The following is a 21,653-nucleotide window of genomic DNA, read 5'->3' as shown; positions in this document are numbered from 1 at the left end:
AAGATGCTGTCAGGCCGGTTAGAGCCCAGCCCGTGCTCACAGCAAGGCAGAGAGCGGCCCATGCGTCAGACGCTGCTTCACGTCTAGACCTTGTGAATCCGGCTCAGCTGGAGTTGATTTAGCACATGCTGACTGAGCATCCTTCGTAGGTTGTGAGCTGTTGCTCAAACCAGCCCAAGAGGATGATGATGATGATGATGATGATGACGACTGCTGCTGTTGTTGATATTGCTGCTGCTTTTTTATAACACTTCCTGAGTTTAATGTCTGTTCCCCGTTCTAGACTGTAAACTTCATTCAGACGGGGCCACGGTTTATCTTACTTATCCTTTCTCTTTTCCCACCACCTAGCACCGCACTGAGTACATACCTGATTCTTGGTAATATTTGACGCTTACGTGAATAATTGAATGAATGGATGGATGAATGAAGAAACAAATTGAATGAATGAGTGAATTCTGACCCAGCCTTGTGTTGGATGCTCGGTAGGAAAATACTTGATTGTTTTTGTAAAATGCCCGGTGGCTGGCAAGGAGGTAACTGGACTACGTTCCCTTATTAGAATGTAAGCTCATCAAGGTCGGGATTTTGTCTGTTTTGTTCATATCTGTGTCCTCAGTGTCCCGAGCAGTGCCCGACACAGAGTAGAAGCTCTGTAAACACTTGTTGAATAAACGTTCATGATTTCCTTTGAGGCTCGGAGCAAGCTTACAGGGGCAGATCTAAGTCATTTCTGTTGTACGCATGGAGAACGTGATGCTCAGAAAGATAAAATGGAAGCTTATGTGCTATAATTTTCTATATTTAGACTCAGAGAACCTGGGTTCAAATTCCATTTTTGCCCCCTATGAGCTGCAGATGTGGGGAGGTCTTTGAAGCTCCCACCTTTGGTGCAGTGTTCTGGGGCCCTGGTTGTGCTGAGGACCAGACAATGGGAATGGGGGGGGGGTGTCAGTGCTGCCCAAACTCTCAGAGACAAGATACGTACAATCCTTCAAATGGGATCTAAAATAGAAGAGCACCAAGAAGCACTAAGAAGCCTTCTAAAATGAAACGTGAGGGGGGCCTGGGTGGCTTAGTCGCTTAAGCTTCCGACTTTGGCTCAGGTCATGATCTCAAGGTTCGTGAGTTCAAGCCCCGCGTCGGGCTCTGTGCTGATGGATCGGAGCCTGGAGCCTGCTTGGGATTCTGTGTCTCCCTCTCTCTGTCTCTCTGTCCCTCCCCCACTTGCTCTCTCTCTCTCAAATATAAATAAACATTAAAAATTAATTAATTAAATTAAATGGGAAAAGCAGGTGACAGATCCAGAAAGTGAGGATCGTCCAAACCCACAGGTTTCCCTGAGAGCAGCCTTGCATGTGGTCCACGCTGCCTTTTTCAATAAAGAGTCCACGCCAGTGGGTGTCAGGACTGCCATGGACACCCGCTGTCTGGACCTCAGCAAGCCGTTTTACAGAATCCCACATGATAGAGAAGGACAGACTTTTGTTGTCTGGCTTCCATGCTTACCAGCTAGTAACCAAAAAAGGGGATTCCCCGCTCTGAGCCACCATTCCCCTGTGTGGGGTGAGAATCACTACCGACCACAAGGGCTGCCGTGACAGTGAGATTCAACATGCAGGCAACACCTTAGAGGTGGTCTTCTCCCCTGGGTGGGACTGGAGCCAGTGAAGGCTTAGTAAGTCACCCAGCTCAGTGAAGCAAGACGAGTCCAGTGGTGTGCATCATGACCCTGATCTTGGCTCTGCCTTACTTCCTGGGTTTGAATCTAGCTAACAGCAAACACTTCTATGCATTACGAACCAGGCATGGCTCTAAGTGCTTCGCATGTATTAACTTGCTTTAATGTTCATACCACCTGTAGGAGGTATGTGATAGGCTGGTGTCCGAGGACGGCCACCGCCCGTTCCTGCCTTCCCCTGAGTGCACACTGCTCCTCCCCACAGGAATTGGAATCGATTTCCCCTCCTCTGTTCCTGATGAGACAGAAGTGGTGCTGGGCGAGTTCCAGGTTCGGCTTTTGAGACTCCAGGCAGTTTCTGCTTTTGCTCTCACTCTTCTATCTGGGTTTCTCTCCTGCACATGTTTCCTCATCATTCTGTGGCCCACTCAGCTATCCTCACAGCATGGCAGTGGCTTCCCAGAGCAAAACCAAAGATGCATTTAGTGAACCTGCAGAGCTGGGAGGGACAGCAAAGGCAGAAAACAGCATAGAGATTCAAAATGACTTTGACAGGCTGGTTTCATGGGAAATTGTTAAGATAAAATATAAAGTCCTCCCTTTGGTTCAAAAACAATCACTTGATTTCACAGAATAGAGAAACCTAGATTAAGAATAGGTTGAATGAGGCAGAGGTAAGAGTTTTAATTAGCTTAAAAGCTCAGTACAGACTCACAGTGAGATATAGTTGCCAGAACATCTGGGGACTGCAGATCTGTTATTGAGATGCACAGAAATTAGAAAAAGGGACGGGAAAACCCATTAAGCTCTGCCGTGGTCACACCAGGTCACAACTGTCACATGATAGCCCCTCGAGGCACCACACTTTCAGTGCAGCAGGACAGCCGGGATGGCGAGGGGTCTGAACTCCTGCCCACATGAGGGACAGACTGAATAAATCATCCAGAGAAGACAGATCCTGGGAAGGGCACCCGTTCGGTCACTGTACCTCACGTGAACAAGACTACCTCTATTCTGTGGACCTCCAGAAGCTGTAGCCAGGACAAGTGGAATTGCACAAAGGCCACCATGTCCCCCTGTATGTGAAGAATCCTCTGTTCAGTGGAGCGGTCTTCTGGTCAGGGCTGAGCTCCAGTCCCTGGTGCTGTGCAAGCCGAGGCCAGACCGCCACTTGGCTTCAAAGAGAGTTGGTCATTGAATGGGAAGTTGGCCAGAGAGGATCTCTGAGTACCCTTTCAACCCTCAAAGCCAAAACGCCAGCGGAGCCCTTTCAAGGCAAAGAGGAATAGAGGCACAGTAACTAGAGTCAGCCAAACCATGGAAGTTTGCAGAAGTTCCTTTCTGGATTAATAGAACACAAGCCTGAAGAAGCAGGTAAGCTTTGGGGGTCTGGCCAGACCAGGAGAGCTTCCCAGAGTTCCTGCCATTGGCACCACCTTCGGTCTTGGACAGCTATTCGGTAAAAAAGCTCCAACCATTGCACCTGGCAAAGGTCTGCATGGAGGCACGGTTGGTGGCAAGAAGGCTAATAGATACAGACCTTGATGCCAGGGGACCTTTGCAGCTGGTGTCTCCACCTGGTCCTGTTTAGCTTACTCGTAAACTTGCCCCTGACTTCCTTAGAACTTTTGGAGAGCCTGGCTTCTCTTCCTCCTTCCTCCTTTCCACCTGCAAATCTCTGTCCACAAAAGGGCAAGCAACTAATTACTTCCCTAGCTGCTACCATGGATCTTGCCACAGTGAATTCTAGCCAATCTAGCTGCACTGAGAAGGAACACAGGAGCATGACGGAAAGGTACCGAATACAGCAAAAGCCCCACTCGCTGCCTCAGGATAACTCAAGAGCTAGCGAGCAGGTGCCCTTCACAGGGGGTCAGAAGTTGCCGTGAGCTAACTGGGGACTGATAGTAACATTACCATTAGTGCAGCAAAGAAAAATTAGACAATAAATGTTTTCTTGTTTAAACTGTCCTTGGGGTGGGGGGTGGAGGCTGCCTGGGTGGCTCGGTCGGTTAAGCGTTCGACTCTTGATCTCAGCTCAGGTGTTGATCTCAGGGTTGTGCGTTCAGGCCCCACGCTGGGCGCCGCATTGGTCTCCACATTGGGCTCCACATTGGGCTTTGTGCTGGGTGTGAAGGCTACTTAAAAAAAAAGATGTCCTTGGAGACAACTTCAAATGCTTCTTTTGTAAAGAATTACTCTTTGGAGTCTTCTAGAAAGAGAAAGCCATCATTTATTTAGGTTCGAATACCAGATATCAAATATCAAATATCAGGCTTTCTTTTTAAAGGAAGCTTTATATTTTTGAAGCTATTTGAGAAATATAACTCCCCACTATTAAACAGATAAAAATGAAAATTCTAGTCAGTTACTTTAAATCAAACAGAAACATACTTAGTAAATTCAAATCGGTAACAGCAGCCAACTCATTTTTAAACAATTTTTAGACAATATTTAGTTAAAACCGTTTTTTCTTGCGTTTGGCATGTCAAGGAAAAAAATATAAGATTGAAGGAATCATCCACAAATAATGTGTTTTAAAGCTTATCTTGTACAATACAGCAGTGGTTTTGAAAGAGGGCACCCCTGAAATAACAAGACCAGTAATAACTTGTGAGTACCTACCGTTAATCATTATGTGGTAATATTTGCCACTGTTGTAGGGAAAGAAAACCAAGATACTAAGAGGTCTGATGACACACTCAAGAATATATAAATCACAAGTGACGAGTGTCTGGTTGCCCCTGAATTCTTTTGCACCCAGAATGTCACTGCCTACAAAACGGATCTTTGCCTTCTAAAAATGACTTCTGTGTTTCCTTGAGTGTGGCCTGACTGTTCATGGAGATGTAATGAGCTTCTCTCAGGGTCTGCTAATTTAAGTCAGCAAGGATGTTAGCTTATAGTACTTAAACGTCTCCCACTTATAATCAATCCTTTGGCTTTCTGTTGAACCCAGTTAATTTATAGTAATAGCTACAAGACTGATTGGTAAATTGCTAGTTTTGTCAATTACTAGGCATAAAAATGAATCAAATGACATTGAGGCAGCATGGAAAATATATTTCATTCATTGTTTAGACCAGAATAACTTACTTTTAATTATATTTGGGGCATTCTAGCTCCTTAATACATTAGTAGACCACTGAGCAAAATGGAGGGGATTGGGAGCGTCCGTATAGGTCTCCTGCCTTGCCTGGTCCCCCGAGGACAGAGGGAGCATTTGCTGAATGAAGAGCAGCTTTTGAGAGGATGGGGAGGAGTTGTGCCTTTCTCAGCAAAACACGGCCTAGGCCCTTCGGTGGCAGTCACTGCCACAGGTCAGCCGGGCACAGGTCAGTGTACAAAGAATCCATACCGTGTTTCTTAGACAAACCTGTTCTCAACTAAACAGTCCAGTGGCCACTCTCAGAGGCACTATGTGCCCCAGAGCCCAGCAGTAGTTGAAGAGCTTAGAGCAATAAGACAGAACCAAACCATTTCCAGCCAAGGGACGGGCCCTGCCATCCAAGGCGAGCCCCTGGACCCAGCATCAGCACATCCCAATAGTGCAGATTCTGAGCAGAAACAAACTTCTGAGGAAGCGTGTCCCAAAGCATGGGCCAGGCTGAGTAAGCAGGCTCAGCCTCTGGGATGGCCTGTCCATCATGGGGTCAGAAGGCTGGAAACATGCCAGGGATGACTGCATGAAGAGCAGGCTTATGGTTCACTGCCAAGCACCCCGGGCTGTGGAGAGGCCCTGTGTCCCTCCCCCTGCCCCCCGCCCCCCACCGCCCCTCCCAGTGTGGGACAGGGGCCAAGTGGTAATGCCTACTAAGGGCTCCCAGTTCAGAGGGAACACCAGAGGCTTTTCCAAACACTCCAGGCAGGCTCCAAAGAACCAGGGCAGGGTGAGCACTAAGGTGGGACAGAAATCTACACCAACATCCACCCAAGTCCTGGATCAGAGAAAATACCGGAAAGAGGCGGGTGGCCAGTGAAGATGCTCTCCCCTTAAGAAACTCAGAGCATGTGCCTCTGATGGCTGGTTCCCATGTGAATGCACCAGCCCTCTACCGCAGATACCGAGTGCCGTGGGCTCCACATGGATCGGGCCTATCTCTGTGTCTCCCTTAAGCCCTCCATCTGGAAAGCCTCTTAAGGAGGCAAAGAGGCCTACCATCGGGTCCAGTGAGCCATGGGGGAAGAGAGGCCACTTTCATGCTCTGTCCAGGGGAGATCCTACAATGGCTGGGGACAGGCCAGGGACTGTGATAGCCACAACCCCTTACTTACACAGCAACCTACAGTCTTGCTGGGCTCCTTCCAGTGCTCCAGTGTAAATAGTCAAGCAGGAAGTGGGTGCCACATGGCCATCACAGCTCGAGGCCAGAACCCAGACCTCCCTCCAAGCCCTGCTCAGAGCCTCTGACCACGAGAGTGAGGCAATTCCCTGTGCCTTCTAATGCCACATTAGATGGGCCTGATCTCTCATTGCCTTTCCCTCCCAACATCCAATCAGAGGAGCGAGAGAATAATCTTTATTAATTAAACAGCTTGGCCTACATAAAAATACAATGTGTAAATAGTACTAGGATTCTAAAACTTTGTGTGTGTGTGTGTGTGTGTGTGTGTGTGTGTGTGTGTGTGTGTGGCCAAGTGAGCAGTTTGGGATAAAATTATCTAAAGTTTAATTTCTCAAAATAACTTCTAATTAGTTACAATAAACAATGCTAAGTAGTCCTAAAATCCCAGCACCTAAACACAATAAAAATTTATCTTTTGCTGTGGACCAGGTGGCAGCCTTATCTGTCTCTCAAGGCCTCCAAGGTTGACCCAGTGTGGGGAGAAAGGAGAGAAGGCCGGAGGTCACTCCTGCCCAGTCCCACTGGCCAGAGCTTTGTCACCACTAGAGGGTTCAGGAAAACCACTGTGTAAGCATTTTGGTCCACTGGTCACAAGTACTAGTTCCCCTGTGTCCCTAGACGACTACTCAACACCACTGTGAGCCTGCAACGGTGACCCAGTGAGGCCAGGACACTAAATCTAGTGAGCACGGCCTTTACACAGACACTTGCCAACCTGGCATTGCGTTTCGTCGAATGCCAACCTGGCATTGCGTTTCGTTCATGACCCATGAACATGGTCACGGGCATTAGAACGCCCACATTGATGACAAAGGCCTGGGGTGAGAGGCTGAGCCCAAGGCTCCCTCACCAGGGTGGAGCCGACGTGTTAGCTGAGGACATGAGGCACAGACTCAACCCCACCACGTGCTGAGAGGCTTAGGAATCCGGTGAGATGGGGCCGCCTAAAGGAATGGCCTTAGAAATGACTCAGTGCAAGTCGGGGATACACGGGGGTCTAGACCAGGATGCTGGAGTGGCACAGAATGAACGAACAAAGGAACTAACTAACTAACTAACTACAGGGAAGACCAGGACCCCAGAAAGAGGACCCACCAACCATGCAAAGGACACTCTCTTTGGGTTGGGTTTGGCTGTTGGCTATGAGGCTGGAGGGCTCATTGGGGGCTCTGCCAGACCCCATGCTTAAGGCTGCAAGTCTGCCACAGGCCCCAGGCCCCAGGCTTACCCTTGGATCCCAGCTGGATCCACCTTCATGGGCTTGGACCCTGGACTGGGAAGCCCTGCAGTAAGGGATTCAGGGACTGTGGGCAGCTGAAGGTGCAGGGAGCTGGTGCTCAGACCCCAAAGCCCCTGCTTGCTTCAGGACACAGTGCCGTCCCACAGGGTACACCTGGTGACAGGCTCTCTAGGGAGACTAGGGAGAGCCAGCAACTCAGTGGTAAAGCAAGGTGTGGGGACCCGAGGAGCACACCAAATGCATTTGGAAGGGACGGGACACAGCATCACTCTGGAATCTGCTGGGAGAAACTTTGGGACCAAGTCCTTAGCAAAGACACAGCCTGGATCGGTGACTCATCTCAACCCCTTAGGGAGGGAAAGCGCCCCAGCCAAAAAGCAATTTGTCTCCAACTTCAGGTTGCCTTTCTTAATATCTGCATTTTAGACAGTAATAGCCGTGGTTACAGGCTTGTGTGATAAGGAAAGGGAGGATGTTCCCTGCTTGGCACTGAACTTCATTCTGATCTGTGTTATTTAAAATTCGGAGTGGTTCAGTTCCTGGTTGGGTGTCAGAGGCTAAAGCTTTTTAAGATTGATCTGAGGCCACAATCAGAATTACAGGAGATAAGGTAGCTTGAGTGATTGCTTTTTGAAACGTGTCTGCAATTTTCCAAGATGCTGCCGGTGGAAAATCTTATCATGTCCTTGCTAAGGAGCATTTCAGAAGTTGGTTCTTCAGACAGTCTCCCTCCAGACAGAGTGAAAAGTGAAGACTTCCCAGACAGCCAGCCTTTGATCAGCTTGGAGAGAGAGCTCAATTAGAGGGCGACATTCTCAGAACTATCACGAACCCTAAAACTGAGACGGTTGGGAGGAGTGCAGACATCCCAGGTCCCGCAGGAGGTCCCCACAGGGCTGTCATCTCAAACTGTGAAGGAAGAACCACCCCCCCTCACCCTCCTGGGACTCCTGAATCTACATCAGACCTTATTTTGTGCCACAAGCAATGGTATTATTGGCGGAGAGGATGTTCCCAGAACAAACCGGCGTGGTGGCCAAAATAGGTTTTACAATAATAATTATGACAATTACTCCCTATTCATTCGGCCTTCAGTGCTTACAAAGCACTAGCTCAGGCAGCCCGGTGAGGAGCAAAGGACAGAGGTTAATAGCCTTGTTTTTACAGGTAAGAAACCCGGGCCTCAGCCCAGGAGCTGCTTGAGTCCCACCTCAGTGACAATGTCACAATAATTACAAACCTCTAGAATTATTTTGAAATGTTTATATATATTCTAACTCCCATGAAATGGTCATAAGCGGACTCCACTCCCTGGCTATGAAATAATTCATAAATCACAACAACACCACTTACTCGGGACAGGCACTGAATCCGGTGCCATCCAGACATTAGCTCACGAAATCTTCAAAACACAGCACGTGACAGAGGGGGAAACTGAGGCTGGGTGAGGCAACCTAGTTCACATGCTTACTGTGGGTAAGCGGTGGCAGAGGAGTGACACCAGATATGTCTGCAGCACATACCTGTGAGGCTCCCGTGACAGCCCCACACCACCCCAGACCTAAAGCGTCATTGTTGCTTACCTTTTTGCAACGTGGGCGGGTCCTGGGAGTGAGACAACTGGATGGAGATGAACAGAAATCTTTGTCACTGTTGCTGCTGTTACCCTCATGGTCAGTCCCCTGGACCGAGCCGAGGCCTCCGGACCGCCGGGTGCCCTGCGAGCTGTTCCCAAGAGGGATCATTTTGCCCAGCGGGCTGCAGCCGCCTCTCCAGCGGGCAGAGGCTTGTGCCCTGGTTAGGCGGCTTGGAGGGTAGCTGTCCCTAGATTTCAGCCCCATGAAAGTTGAGAGGCCTGTCGCTTCCAATGTTTTGAGAAAGGAGGAGGAAGGGAAGATCACCGTCCTTTGCCTGAGGATGACAGAGGGACATTCCGGCTGAGGAAATGCTGGCCTGGCCCTAGACACATGAAGTGAGTAGCGTTCCGTCAGGGAGTTACCGTGGAAAGTTGGCAACTGACCATCGGGTGTGGGCAGCACCCTGTGAAGTATCTGACTACCCTTTTTTTTTTTTTTTAACTTTTATTAAATTTCCTTATTCTGATGCCAACATTACGAAGCAAACCATAAAGCTGCCTCACCACTCCATCCCACAGTGCAAGCTGTCACTGCCATTTCTGTATGCCTAGTAATGTGCAGGTTCTTGAGAGAGGGCAGTAACAGAAATTGGGGTGGGATCGTACTACAATTGTTTTTCTAGCACCTCCTTTTTTTACTTAACAATTCATATTAGAAGACTTTTGCATTTATCTCATTGTGGAAGGCTGTACCTGAAATAATTTAACCACTCCCCCGTTGATGGACAAGTAAGCTGCTTTCCACTTTTTTCCGTCAGGAAAACAATGCTTCGATGAGCATCATTATACGTGCATCTTTATGCATTTGTCTTTCCTTGGGACAAATTCTCAAAATTCACCACTAGGCTAAAGGGATATTTTATTTTAACATTATTTTAGAGATTGCAAAATTGCTTTCAAAAAGGCTTTATCAGGGGCGCCTGGGTGGCGCAGTCGGTTAAGCGTCCGACTTCAGCCAGGTCACGATCTCGCGGTCCGTGAGTTCGAGCCCCGCGTCGGGCGCTGGGCTGATGGCTCAGAGCCTGGAGCCTGTTTCCGATTCTGTGTCTCCCTCTCTCTCTGCCCCCTCCCCCATTCATGCTCTGTCTCTCTCTGTCCCAAAAATAAATAAACGTTGAAAAAAAAAAAAAAAAAGGCTTTATCAAATATCAAGCGTATGAGAATGCCCAGCGATGTAGAGAATTTTCTGTGAGCTTCTTTGCCACCCTCGTACCTTCTATGGTAAAGCATCTGTTGAAATCTTTTGCCTAACTTAAAACTGGATTGCTTCCTCATTATTAAATTTTGAAAATGTTTTGTATATTTTGGGCCCAAGTCCTTTATCAGACTCATGATTTTCAAATATTTTCTCATTCTCGGATAGTCTCATATTCTCATTTCTTTTCTTTCATAACTCATATTTTCCTTCTCTTAGTACCTTCTAAGGAACTGTTTTTATTTGAATGAGTCAAATTATCAATTAGTTGTTTCATGAAGTGAGCTTCTGATGTACCTAAGAAATCTTTGCCTAATCCAAAGTCATTAACATTTTCTACCAGAAGTTTCAGTCTTAGATTTTGCATTTAGGTCTATGATTCATTTCAGCATATTATTGTACATGATGTGAGCCATGGATCAAAGTTTATTACTTTTGCGTGTGAACATGAAATTGTTCCACTTCCACTTACCGAAGACACTTCCTTTCTTCACTGGATTGCTTGTGTGCCTTTGTCAAAAATCAGTTGTATATATATATGCATATATATACACATATACGTACACACACACACATATATATATATAACTTTTATGTGTATGTGTGTGTATAAATGCCCTGTTCTGTTTGATTAATCTACTTGTCTATCTTGATGCCAATATCATAACAGTTCTGATTACTATAACTTTATAATAAGTCTTGAAATCTGGCAGTATTAGGTATCCAACTTTGTTGCTGTTTCAGAGTTGTCTGGCTATTGGCAGGTCCTTTATATTTTAGAATCAGCTGGTCAATTTCTGCAAAACACCCACTGGGATTTTGACTGGGATTGTATTAAATCTAGAGAGCAATTTGGGGAGAATTGACATCTGAACAATGAATGGTCCTCTGACCCATGAACGCAGTGTCTCTCTCCATTTATTTATATCTTCTTTCATTTTCACTTATAGATTTTAATGAACAGATCTTAAACATCTTTTGCCATACTTACCCTAAGTATTTCATATTTTTGATATAAATTAAAAATGGTTTTGATTTTGAATTTCCAGTTGTTCACTGGTAGTATCTAGAAATATGATTCAGCTAAGTGCATTTCTCTTGTACCCTTGCAACCTTGCCAAAATCATGTATTAGTTCTAGTAACTCCAAACTAGTAGTTTAGTTTCTGTAGGTTTTCACCAGATTTTCTACATAGACAATGGGTTGTCTGTGAAAGAACTTTTACTTCTTTTTTTTTTTTTAATGTTTATTAATTTTTGAGAGAGAGAGAGAGAGAGAGAGAGAAATGGAGTGCAAGCAGGGGAGGGGCAGAGAGAGAGGGAGACACAGAATTCAAAGCAGGCTCCAGGCTCTGAGTTGTCAGCACAGAGCCTGACGTTGGGCTCAAACTCATGAATCGTGAGATCATGACCTGAGCCAAAGTCGGACGCTTAACCAATGGAGCGTCCCAGGCGCCCCTTACTTCTTCCTTTCCACTCTGAACAACTTTTCTTTTTCTCACATTGCTATAGCAGCTAGGACTCCAGTATAATATTTCATAGGAGGTAAGAATAAACACCATTGTCTTGACCCTGGTCTTAGGGGAAGAACTTTTAGTATGGTATTAGCTTTTAGTTTTTTATAGATACCCTTTATCAGGTTGAGGAAGTTGGTTTTATCCCTAATTTGTTGACATTTTTTTTTTATAAGATATTATCTCATCTTCATTTTTATTTTTATTAATTTTTTTTTCAACGTTTATTTATTTTTGGGACAGAGAGAGACAGAGCATGAACGGGGGAGGGGCAGAGAGAGAGGGAGACACAGAATCGGAAACAGGCTCCAGGCTCTGAGCCATCAGCCCAGAGCCCGACGCGGGGCTTGAACTCACGGACCACGAGATCGTGACCTGGCTGAAGTCTGACGCTTAACCGACTGCGCCACCCAGGCGCCCCTAATTTGTTGACATTTTTAATCAGGAATGGATGTTGAATTTTTTTCAAATGTTTTTTCTATGTCTACTGAGATGATCTTATCCTTTTTCTACTTTATTAATACGGTGAATTATAGTTTGCCAGTTGTTCCTTATATATTTTCCTTTTTATATGTTGTTTGATGTGCTAAATTCTGGCTGAGAATTTTTGCCTCTATGTTTCTGGGGGATCTTAATCTGTAATGTCCTTTTCTCGTAATATCTTTGGCTAGTTATATGTCAAGATAAAGCTGGCCTCATCAAATGCATTGGAAAATAGGCCCTCTTTCTTAATTAAAAAAAAAACAACAACCCTGTGGATAGTATCGGTATTATTTTTTTTAAGTATTTGACAGAATTGAGTAATAAAGTCATCTAAGCCTAGAGTTTTCTTTGTGGGAAGTTTTTAGCTACAAATTCCATTTCTTTGCAAGATATGGGGCTATTTCGCTATTTCTTCCTAAGTGAGCCTCAATAGTTTGTGTCTTTTTTGGCTCATTTCATCTAAGCTGTCTAGTTAGTAGCATAGTGTTGTTCTTAATATTACCTTATCCTTCTGATATCTGAAGAATCTTCAATGATGTCACCGCTGTCATTCCTGCTATTGGTAATCTCTTTTTTTTTCCTGATTAGTGTGACTAAAAGCTTATCAATTGTATTGATCTCCTTAAAAAACAAGCTTTTGGTTTCATTGATTTTTCTCTATTATTTTTCATTTATTTGTAACCACTCTGATCTTCATTTGTTTCTTTCTTTTACTTTGGGTTTCACTTGCTCTTCTTTACGTACTTTCTCAAGGTGGAGGCCTCAAAGGCCTTTCTTTCCAAATATCAGCCCTGAGTGCTATCCCTTAGCCCTTAAGCACTTCTTGAAAAGCATTTCACAAATTGTTATACGTCGTGTTTTTGTTTTTATTCAGTACAAAGTACTTTTTGATTTTTTTTCTTTTTTGACCTATGGATTATTTAGAAGTATGTTCATGGGATGTCCACATAATTTGGGGATTTTCCAGAAATCTTTCTGTTATCTCCCCGTCCCCCACCTCCACCCAGTGCCCGCACAGTGCTGGGATCAAAGCCGGGCTCTTGACTCGTGGAGGCGAGGGATGTGGGCGGCCCAAAGCCAATGCTGAAGGTCTCTTGCTGCGGTAGGAACCACACTGGGATTCACAGAGTGAGCCAAAGTCACGGCCTGGCGCTCCGTGACGGCGTCTTGCACACAAAGTTGGTCAGCAGCTGCTATCACATATGAGAGGCAAGGCGCTCCTGCGTCAGCCAGGGCTGGGCGCACCTCCCAGCCCGCCCCTGCCAGCAGTGGGACAAGGAGCTGGCTGCTCTACCTCTCCAACTTCCAGCTGCTCGTCCAGGAAGATGGGAATAGTAGTACCTGCCCCATGAGGCCTCCAGATTTAAACCAACAATCCAGCGTTGATTAAACAAAGAGCCGGGAACATAGAACCCGCTCCCCAAACAGTAGCTATTACTGCTTTTCTATTTAGCTGGAATAAAAAGTAATGTCAGTGTCAACAATATTACTCCCATTTTATGGGTGACAGCTATTGAGGAACAGAGGAATAAAGCAAAGTGCCCAGTTACTGAAACAGCAAACACCAGAGATCATCCCATTAGCCAGTGATGGATCTTGTCCACGCCCTCTAATGAGCACGTCTCCCCATGCAGGGGCTGCACTCCTAATTTACTCCCAGTAGCTCCAGATTCTCTAGCAAGAAAGTAACTGATAATTTAGTTACAACAGTTACCAGCTGGTTCTCTGGTCTATTGCTGTAATTTCTCTAAAGCAAAGACATTGTCCTGCCTTCACGTGGCTTCTGTGAGAAAAGGTACATCCATGTATCTCCCCTCAGCGTGAGACGCCAGCAGCCATGCAGAGGCTCCAGCCACCTGCATTCCTGTTACACCCAGGAATTGCCTGGACAAGATGGCGTGGGGAGATGAACACTCTGTGAGCACACACAGGAGTCGGGGGCTGGGGGTGGCATGATCATGCCCCTCACCTGGGCAAACACAGATGCAAGCGTGCTTTACTATGTTGCAGACACTGCCGTAATGCCTTCCCGGGATTCGTTCTTCCAATGCTCACAACAGCCCCACAAAGTACTGTTATCATTCCTATTTCACGAATGAGGTTTTTGTGAGGTTGCACAGAGAGGTTAAGCAATTTGTCCGAGGTCACACAGCCACTAAGTAACTGAACCAGGATTTAAGCCCAGACAGGTACGCTATGGAAATGGAATTTAAAATAAGTTTTGCGAAGGGGCGCCTGGGTGGCACAGTCGGTTAAGCGTCCGACTTCAACCAGGTCACGATCTCGCGGTCCGTGAGTTCGAGCCCCGCGTCAGGCTCTGGCCTGATGGCTCAGAGCCTGGAGCCTGTTTCCGATTCTGTGTCTCCCTCTCTCTCTGCCCCTCCCCCGTTCATGCTCTGTCTCTCTCTGTCCCAAAAATAAATAAACTTTGAAAAAAAAAAATTTTTTTTTAAAATAAGTTTTGCGTGGAGAGAGCAAAAAATGTATAGTCAGAGCCACACGCAGTCTTAAATAAACAAATCTGAACATGAACAAAATGAAGAAAAGTCACAGCAGAGATTAGTCGTTAACAGAGAGAGGGAACAAAGGGAACAAAGGAGGCCCTGCCTAGTGCTGGGGGGGGGGGGGGCAGGGAGGAAGGGCTAGAGTAAAGGTGATTGTGACAGTACCCATCTCGAGCAGGACCTCCTGAACAGGAATCTGGTGTCTCAATGCTCCCTAAGAAGTGGGAGTTACTGTGCCATTGTCCAGATGTGGAAACTGAGGTTCAGAGAAGTTAGGTGTTCTGCCTGAGGTCACACAGCCCAAAAGTTCAGGGTTGAGACCCAAACCCAGAGTACCTGTCCCTGCACCTCATGGTCTTTCCCTGCGTCTTCTAGCCTACCAGATTTCAGCATTGGAGAGTAGGGTGGGCCCACCCCCTGTCATGTACATACACAGATACCCCAGGCACACGGCATGATCTGTGCTGGGTACCTCCTGTGTACTAGCTGACTCCCACTGAACAAGAAATAAAATCCCACCTTCTGGGAGGGGGCAGAACCGGACTCATAGAGCTGTTGACCTCCCATGTCACTTCAGGGACAGCTACATACAAGAAGCCAGCCCCAGTGACAGCCTTCCTCTCCCTGACCCTCAGAACCTAAACCTTGTGCCCCAGAAAGGCTGCAGATGGCTGCATTAGAACGGGGTGGGGTGAGGGGGGTGGAAGGGGGTAATAATGGGGGCCTTCCTCCCTGCTCCAGATATGCATTTCTGTGCCTTAATGAAGGAGTAACACCTCCAGGCCGTCTCGGCCCTGCCTGGGGGCAGAGTTCTTCCAACCACGTGTGTAAACCCTAACGTCCACCCCAGTCCACCGGGAACCCCGTGCAGGCTCCTGCTGGGGCCTGATCCTGAAGTCCCACCCTCTCTCTCCAGGAGCCCTGACCACAGGAAGGAACCCTTCCCCTGCCATCTCATGCCTCCCGTGTTTGTGTTTGTCTCTTTATTTTAGGGATTTATTTCTCTACAAGGGACCCGGGTGACTGAACTCCTTCCTGGCCCCGAGGACACAGGGAAGCACCTCTTTGAGATCAGCCCAGGTAGGCGTGAGCACCTGTAGGCTCTGTGCTGGGGCCGGCCCTGGGGGCCCCGCTGGGGGTGTCACCGCACCTCTGGCCTAGAAGGGCCGATCTCCTTCAGGATGCTCCTCCATGTAGGAACATCAACGCTGTTGCCAAGCCCTACTCAGAAATTTGGGACACATCTAGAGGATATTGCAAATTTGGGGGCGTATCAGAAAATCCGGTCAATTGTCTGGGTAATTAGCTTTTGGAAATTGGATTTTAAAATTCACCATAAGCACAAGGGAAACCAGGCAACGGGGATATCTTAGGACGAAGGTCTAAACACAACAACTGGATCATATGAAAATAAGTCCAGGGAAAACCCACTAGCACAGATACAGAGCCTTAAAATAAGCTTTATCATGAATCTCAAAACAGAATTGAGCTGTGGTGGGAGGAAGGGGAATATTTTAATCCAAGGAACAGCTATGGTGTTGGCAGCTACAAATTTTTTTTTTTTTAAATTCCCAGTTTTCAAATGTGATCGTTATTGAACTAGTAGATGTGTCTCAAAGATGAGCCCGTCTGCTTCCAGAAGGGCTGGTTCCGCAGTCGGGTGTTTTGGGTAGCCTGGCCTCCCCCAGAAACAGAGCTTGAGACCAGGCTCCAAGCTGTTTATTCAGAGGGGATTCCCAGAAAGCAGGGGGGAGGGAACAGGGAGGGAGGAAAGCCATTCCGGGTGTGCTAGTGAGTGGATTGCTGCTGTGGGGACCCAGGGTTCAACTCCAGGGGTGGCTGTGGGGACTGTGGGGAGCAGGCCTCAGAGGTGTCCCGCCCATGAAGGGAAGAAGCTGGGGGCTACCCCCCTTAGTTCCACCAGCTGCTTCCCGGGAGCTAACTCTGGCATCTCTGGCCTGCCCTATGCATGGTCAAGCTCCCTGCAGACAGAAGGCTTCTGGGAGCATTGCAGGCACTTGAGCGAAGAGGCCACCCGCATGGATGAGAGCAGTGAGACCCGGGGTTCTGGGCAGGGAATCGGCTGCAGACACCTAGTCATCACATGCCTCCAGTGTGCCGTCCAAATTTAGACTTCCTTCTGGGAAGTCGTGGCTGTGAACTCAGTGTGCTCGGGTCTCCCTGGGCTCTGTGAGCCAACAGGTTTACCGTCTCCGAGCAGCACGGCCACCCCACCAGTCTGATGAGGTGGCCTGACTATCTGCTATACACCAAGGCTCTCAGCCCAGGCTCAGGCCAGCCAGCAGCGGCCCTCGGGGAGCAGCAGTGAGTGCCACCAAGCCCGGGGCAGGGACCTGTTCACCCTTGCTCTGTCTTTACTGGGAATTCCAGAAGACACAGGCAGAAGGCAACAGGCAGGAAGCCCCTCCCCAAGTTCATGCCCTATATGCAAAATGCAAGTATCCCTGGTTTCATTTGGCGTTTCCTACGTGGGCATTGAATATACTGCAAAAACCTTGGTACTAAAACTGCACATTAGAAGGTGGCAACTGAGGGGTCCCGGAGTGTGGAGTGGAAAAGAGGGGCTTGGTTGGCCATGGAACAGGGGTAAAGGCTTCTGCAAAGAAGATAGAAATGAAGAGGGCAGGGAGGTGGAGGGCCCTGCCATCTGAGGAAGGGGAAGCTGGGCATGGAAGGGAGGCCTGGGGGAGGGGCCAGGGGACCTGCGCCTGGGAATTAGGGAGGAAGCAGGTGAGGCTGGAACTGAAAGGTGGAGGAGATCCACACACCCTAGCCATGAATTCACAAAAGCACTGAGCGTGTGCCCCAAGGACTAGATGGGGAAAAATCACCAGTGTGCAGGCTCTTTATCTGGGTCAGAGCTATTTACAAGGATTTCTTTCACTCTGGAGGGGAAGAAGACCTGTTTGCCACGTAAGGTAACATTCACAGATTCTGGGAATTAAGAAGCAGACGTGTCTAGGGTGCCTGGGTGGCTCAGTCGGTTAAGCGTCCAACTTCGGCTCAGGTCATGATCTCACGGTTTGAGAGTTCGAGCCCTGCATCAGGCTCTGTGCTGACAGCTCAGAGCCTGGAGCCTGCTTCGGCTTCTGTGTCTCCCTCTCTCTCTGCCCCTCCCCTGCTTGTGCTCTGTCTCTCTCACTCTCTCCCAAAAACAAATAAACATTTAAAAAACTTTTTAAAAAACAAGCACACATATCTGTGGGACCATTATTCTGCCTACCACAATGCTCAAAACATCCCCCCAAGGGAGGAGTACTTTTTTTTTTTATTTGAGAGAGAGCACATGCACACACATGTGGGGAAGAAGAAGATGCAGAGACAGAGGGAGAGACAGAATCCACTCTGTTGGCACAGAGCCCCACGCGGGGCTTGATCTCATGACTGTGAGATCATGACCTGCTGACTGAGCCACCCCAGGACATAGTTTATTTGATTTTAAATAAAAGTTGAAAATTTTATTTAAAAAGACACTGGGGGTTAGAGAGGATATGACTTGCCCGAGGACACACAGCCAGATGGTATTAGGGGGTCAGGGCTGGCCCCCTGGGCACAGAGCTGCTATCCAGCACTGGCACCTGGTACAGGACCTAGTGTCTTTCCACCTGGGCACAGGAGGTCTAGGGATGCAGTTATAAAAAGGCAGGGCCCCTCGTAGCCCTGTAGCCCAAGCCCAGCAGTGGTCTAAGCACCGGATTCAGCCGGTCCCTAGAGCCACCCATCACTGCCCTCTTGCATTTGCACACGCTGCCCTCCTGAAGGCCGTGGGGCAGGCCAGGGGTGAGAGTGAAGGCAGCTGTGAGGCCGCTCAAGGAAAGCAGGTTGGTGGTGGGCAGTGAGGGGTCCAGCCAACCTTTGTGGGGCACTGCGCAGGAAGGGCTCAATCGTCTCCGTTGGGCAAATCATTTTGGCTGCAAAAGGCCAGGTGGGGCTCGTGTCCACCACACCCGCTGTCCCAGAGGGGGAAACGCTTGACAGCTCTTGGAAATGTGGTAGAACCCAAGTATAACCATGCATAAGAATATCTACATGAATTTTAAGTTAGACTTCTATTTTTGTTCTTCAACGGTAGGAAAAGTCACAACTTTTCATCAGGATAGAATTGAAAGTAAACAGAAGAGGAAAAATTATACAGTGAGTGCCCTCTAGTGGAGAAACCTGCCAATTACATGACAGGCCTTACAGGCCCTCCTACCTACTCACCCTTCCACCCTCACCCCACCCCCATCCCTGCACATTTCAGCGAGGCCACACCACTGATGGTTGCCGTGTGCCCACAGTCGCTAAGTGCTGGGACTGCAGCATGAGGCACCTCTAAACCAGAGCCCCACTCTGCACCAACACTCCTGGCTCCTGGGTCTCCTTCCCACCTGGTCTCTTCTGCCCAGACAGTTAGTTGCCTGGCCTGATGCTGTGATTTGGATTAAGAAAGATAAATAGGCAGACAGATGGATAGATATTTATATACTTGATGTTCGCCCTGGTTCCTGGCACAGAGCTCCTAAAACCCTTGGAATTTCCTAAGTAAAGGTGCCCTTTGTTATGTTAATGAGGTGACTTTGGGATAGCCCCTCCTTTGAGACTGGTTTAGAGGGGAACCAACCATACCTATGTAATGAAGCCTCCATAACAAAACAAAAAGGAGAGGGTTTGGACACCGTCCAGGTTGGTGAGAACGTGGAGATTTGGGGAGAATGATGCGCTTGGAGAGGGCACGGAAGCTCCCCAACTCTTCCCACATACCTTGCCCTATGCAGCGATTCCACGTGGCTCTTCCTGAGTTATATCTTTGTATAATGAACCAGTGATCCAGAAACGAAAAGGTTTCTCTGAGTTCTGTAAGCCGCTCTAGCAAATTAATCAAAGCCAGGGAAGGGGTTGTTTGGACCTATGGCCCATTGGTCAGAAGCACAGATGACCGCGTGGCCTTGCAGGCGGCATCTGCAGCGGGGAGGCGGAGCAGTCTTGTAAGACTGAACCCTTAACCTGTGGGATCTGACATTTTCTCCAGGTAGATAGTGTGAATATAGAGTTCAGTGGTAGGATGCCCAGCTGGTGTCGCTGGGCGACGTGGAATTGGTGACCGGAATTTCACCTGGCAAACCCCACCGCCTCCCAGCCCTTTGAAAACTGTCTGCCCCTTGCAGACTTGATCTCTCTGGGCTCCCAGTGCTGGCAAAGGGGGCCTCTGCTCCCAGGCCATGTTTAGGCCTCCCTCTAGATACGCAGGAACAGAATGGAGCCAGGAGTGGAGAGGCCTCCTTTGGTACTGTGGACAAAAGGGTTGCTAAATCCACAAGACGCTTGTGTCTGATAGAACGAATTAGGTAATCAATAAAGCAGTGCAACGTGTCTCAGATATTCTTCTTCCGGTATTAGCACAGTGTTGCCAAAGGGAGGCAGGACAGTTGTCTACAGGGATTTAGATGGGAGCCTCAGATCTTTCTGGTGACTAACTGACGGGCCACCATGTCTCCTCCATCACTGGGTGTGTCTTTCAAGAGTCCCGATTGCAGGTGAAGCCAGCTCAGGCTAACTCAGGCAAAGGGAGAACTGGCCAGAGGTTGTGGGGCCACACAGAATCTTCTGGAAGCTGGAGAGCTACCCGTGGAAGAGGCAGGCAGCAGGGCGGCTCAGTGGTCCTGGAGGCAGGAACAGAAAGCAGATCAGGACTGTGTGCCGGAAAGGTTGAATCTCCGCTGACCCCTCAGTCCTGGAGTCATTTGTTCAAGTCCAGAGTCTTGGTGTTTGTGTTGAGGCCATGGACCTATGCCTGGTGACACTAGAGTGGTAAGGAAAGGCCCATCCACCTCCAGCACCCAGACAGACCCTCCCACTGAAGCTTCCCACAGTGGAAGCAAGGGACTCTAATGCCTTCAGGAAGGGAGGGGAGGTGACAGGTGACAGTCTCCACCAAATACACACTGCACCAGACACAGTCTATGGTTCTGTTTTTTCTGAGGGCTGAGTGTCACATCATTGGCCTTGGCCCTTTCTGCACAACCACACCGGGGCCCCAAGATGGGGTGCCTGTGCGGGCACATTTCCTCCTGGGGGTGCAAGGACCTCAGCATGTGGGGCTAGGGATAGGCCCTTGTGGGACAGGAACAGTAACTGCCCTGAATCTGAGAGAACAGAAGGAGGAAAGTGCTGTCTTCTTGAGCGGGAGGTCTTGGAGGGTATAATGGCTGCTCTAAAGTCTGGGCCCAGTTCCCATGGCAGAATGCCTGTCTGCTTTGGGCCCACAGACTATCTTTCTCAAGATAAAGTGCTGGAGACTTCGGCGGGAGCCACCCAGTTCAGAGGTCGGCAGGCACTCCACTCTCCCACGGAGCTGGTGGACTGCCTCCCCCCAGCTCCCCAACACCCTGCGGGCTGTCAGCCTGGGTGGGGGCTGCCTCCGACCTCTTGGGTTTTCAGCTCTAACCAGGAGTTGAGGGCTGAGGTATATGCAGTGTGAGCAGTGGCCCCACATGGAAATCAGGGAGACGTGGTCAGTCGTGCCCACACGTGCCAGGGATGCAGCGGCTGGTGTGTGCATGCAGAAAGGAAGGTCCAGGGAGGAGTCAGGACACCGAGCCCAGGCACCGTCTCCCTTCGTGCCTGTTTTCTGCACTCTCCCAGCGGGACATGCATGTCCCCGTGGCATCTGGCTCTAGCCAGCCTTCAGCTGGTAGGAGAGATGACTAAACCCACAACTGTAATTTAGTTAGAAAGAGCACCAGGGGTCGTGACGGGTGCGTCGCAAGGACCAGGCAGGAGATGAGGAGGGTTCATCTTTGCCACCACCTATGCTACTCTCGACACCCTCACCCCACCGGTGTCCGCAGAAAAGACCACTCTGCCCCAGGAGGAGCAGGATGAGAGAACCTGCTGACACACTCACAGGGACCCAGCAGGAGGCAACTCAGAAGCCTGGCCGCTCAGAGCCCAGCCGTGATTCATTCTGTGCAGTTATAAGTTCATGTGCCAAGTTCTCAGTGAAGGGGTCCGGACCACGCTCAACGTCTCTGCAGTGGGTCCAGACCCAGTTG

At 48.6% G+C, this 21,653-nt stretch overlaps 1 protein-coding gene across 6 annotated transcripts in view; it reads left to right on the top strand.

The window, feature by feature from the left end:
- The window catches only part of ARHGAP22 (Rho GTPase activating protein 22), a 176,583-nt gene that overhangs the window by 66,558 nt on the left and 88,372 nt on the right, over positions 1-21,653 (top strand). For all 6 annotated transcript variants that reach the window (XM_086680229.1, XM_086680232.1, XM_086680231.1 and 3 more), the window contains one exon: positions 15,591-15,678. In XM_086680229.1, coding sequence (XP_086536355.1) covers positions 15,591-15,678 — 88 coding nt within the window. The remainder of the gene's footprint in view (positions 1-15,590; positions 15,679-21,653) is intronic.

The sequence above is a fragment of the Puma concolor genome, chromosome D2, assembly GCF_028749965.1.
Source record: "Puma concolor isolate L17-30 chromosome D2, mPumCon1.1.hap2, whole genome shotgun sequence".
NCBI classification, from domain to species: domain Eukaryota; kingdom Metazoa; phylum Chordata; class Mammalia; order Carnivora; family Felidae; genus Puma; species Puma concolor.
Note: the sequence above shows the minus strand (reverse complement) of the source record. Positions and strands in the feature narration are given on the sequence as shown.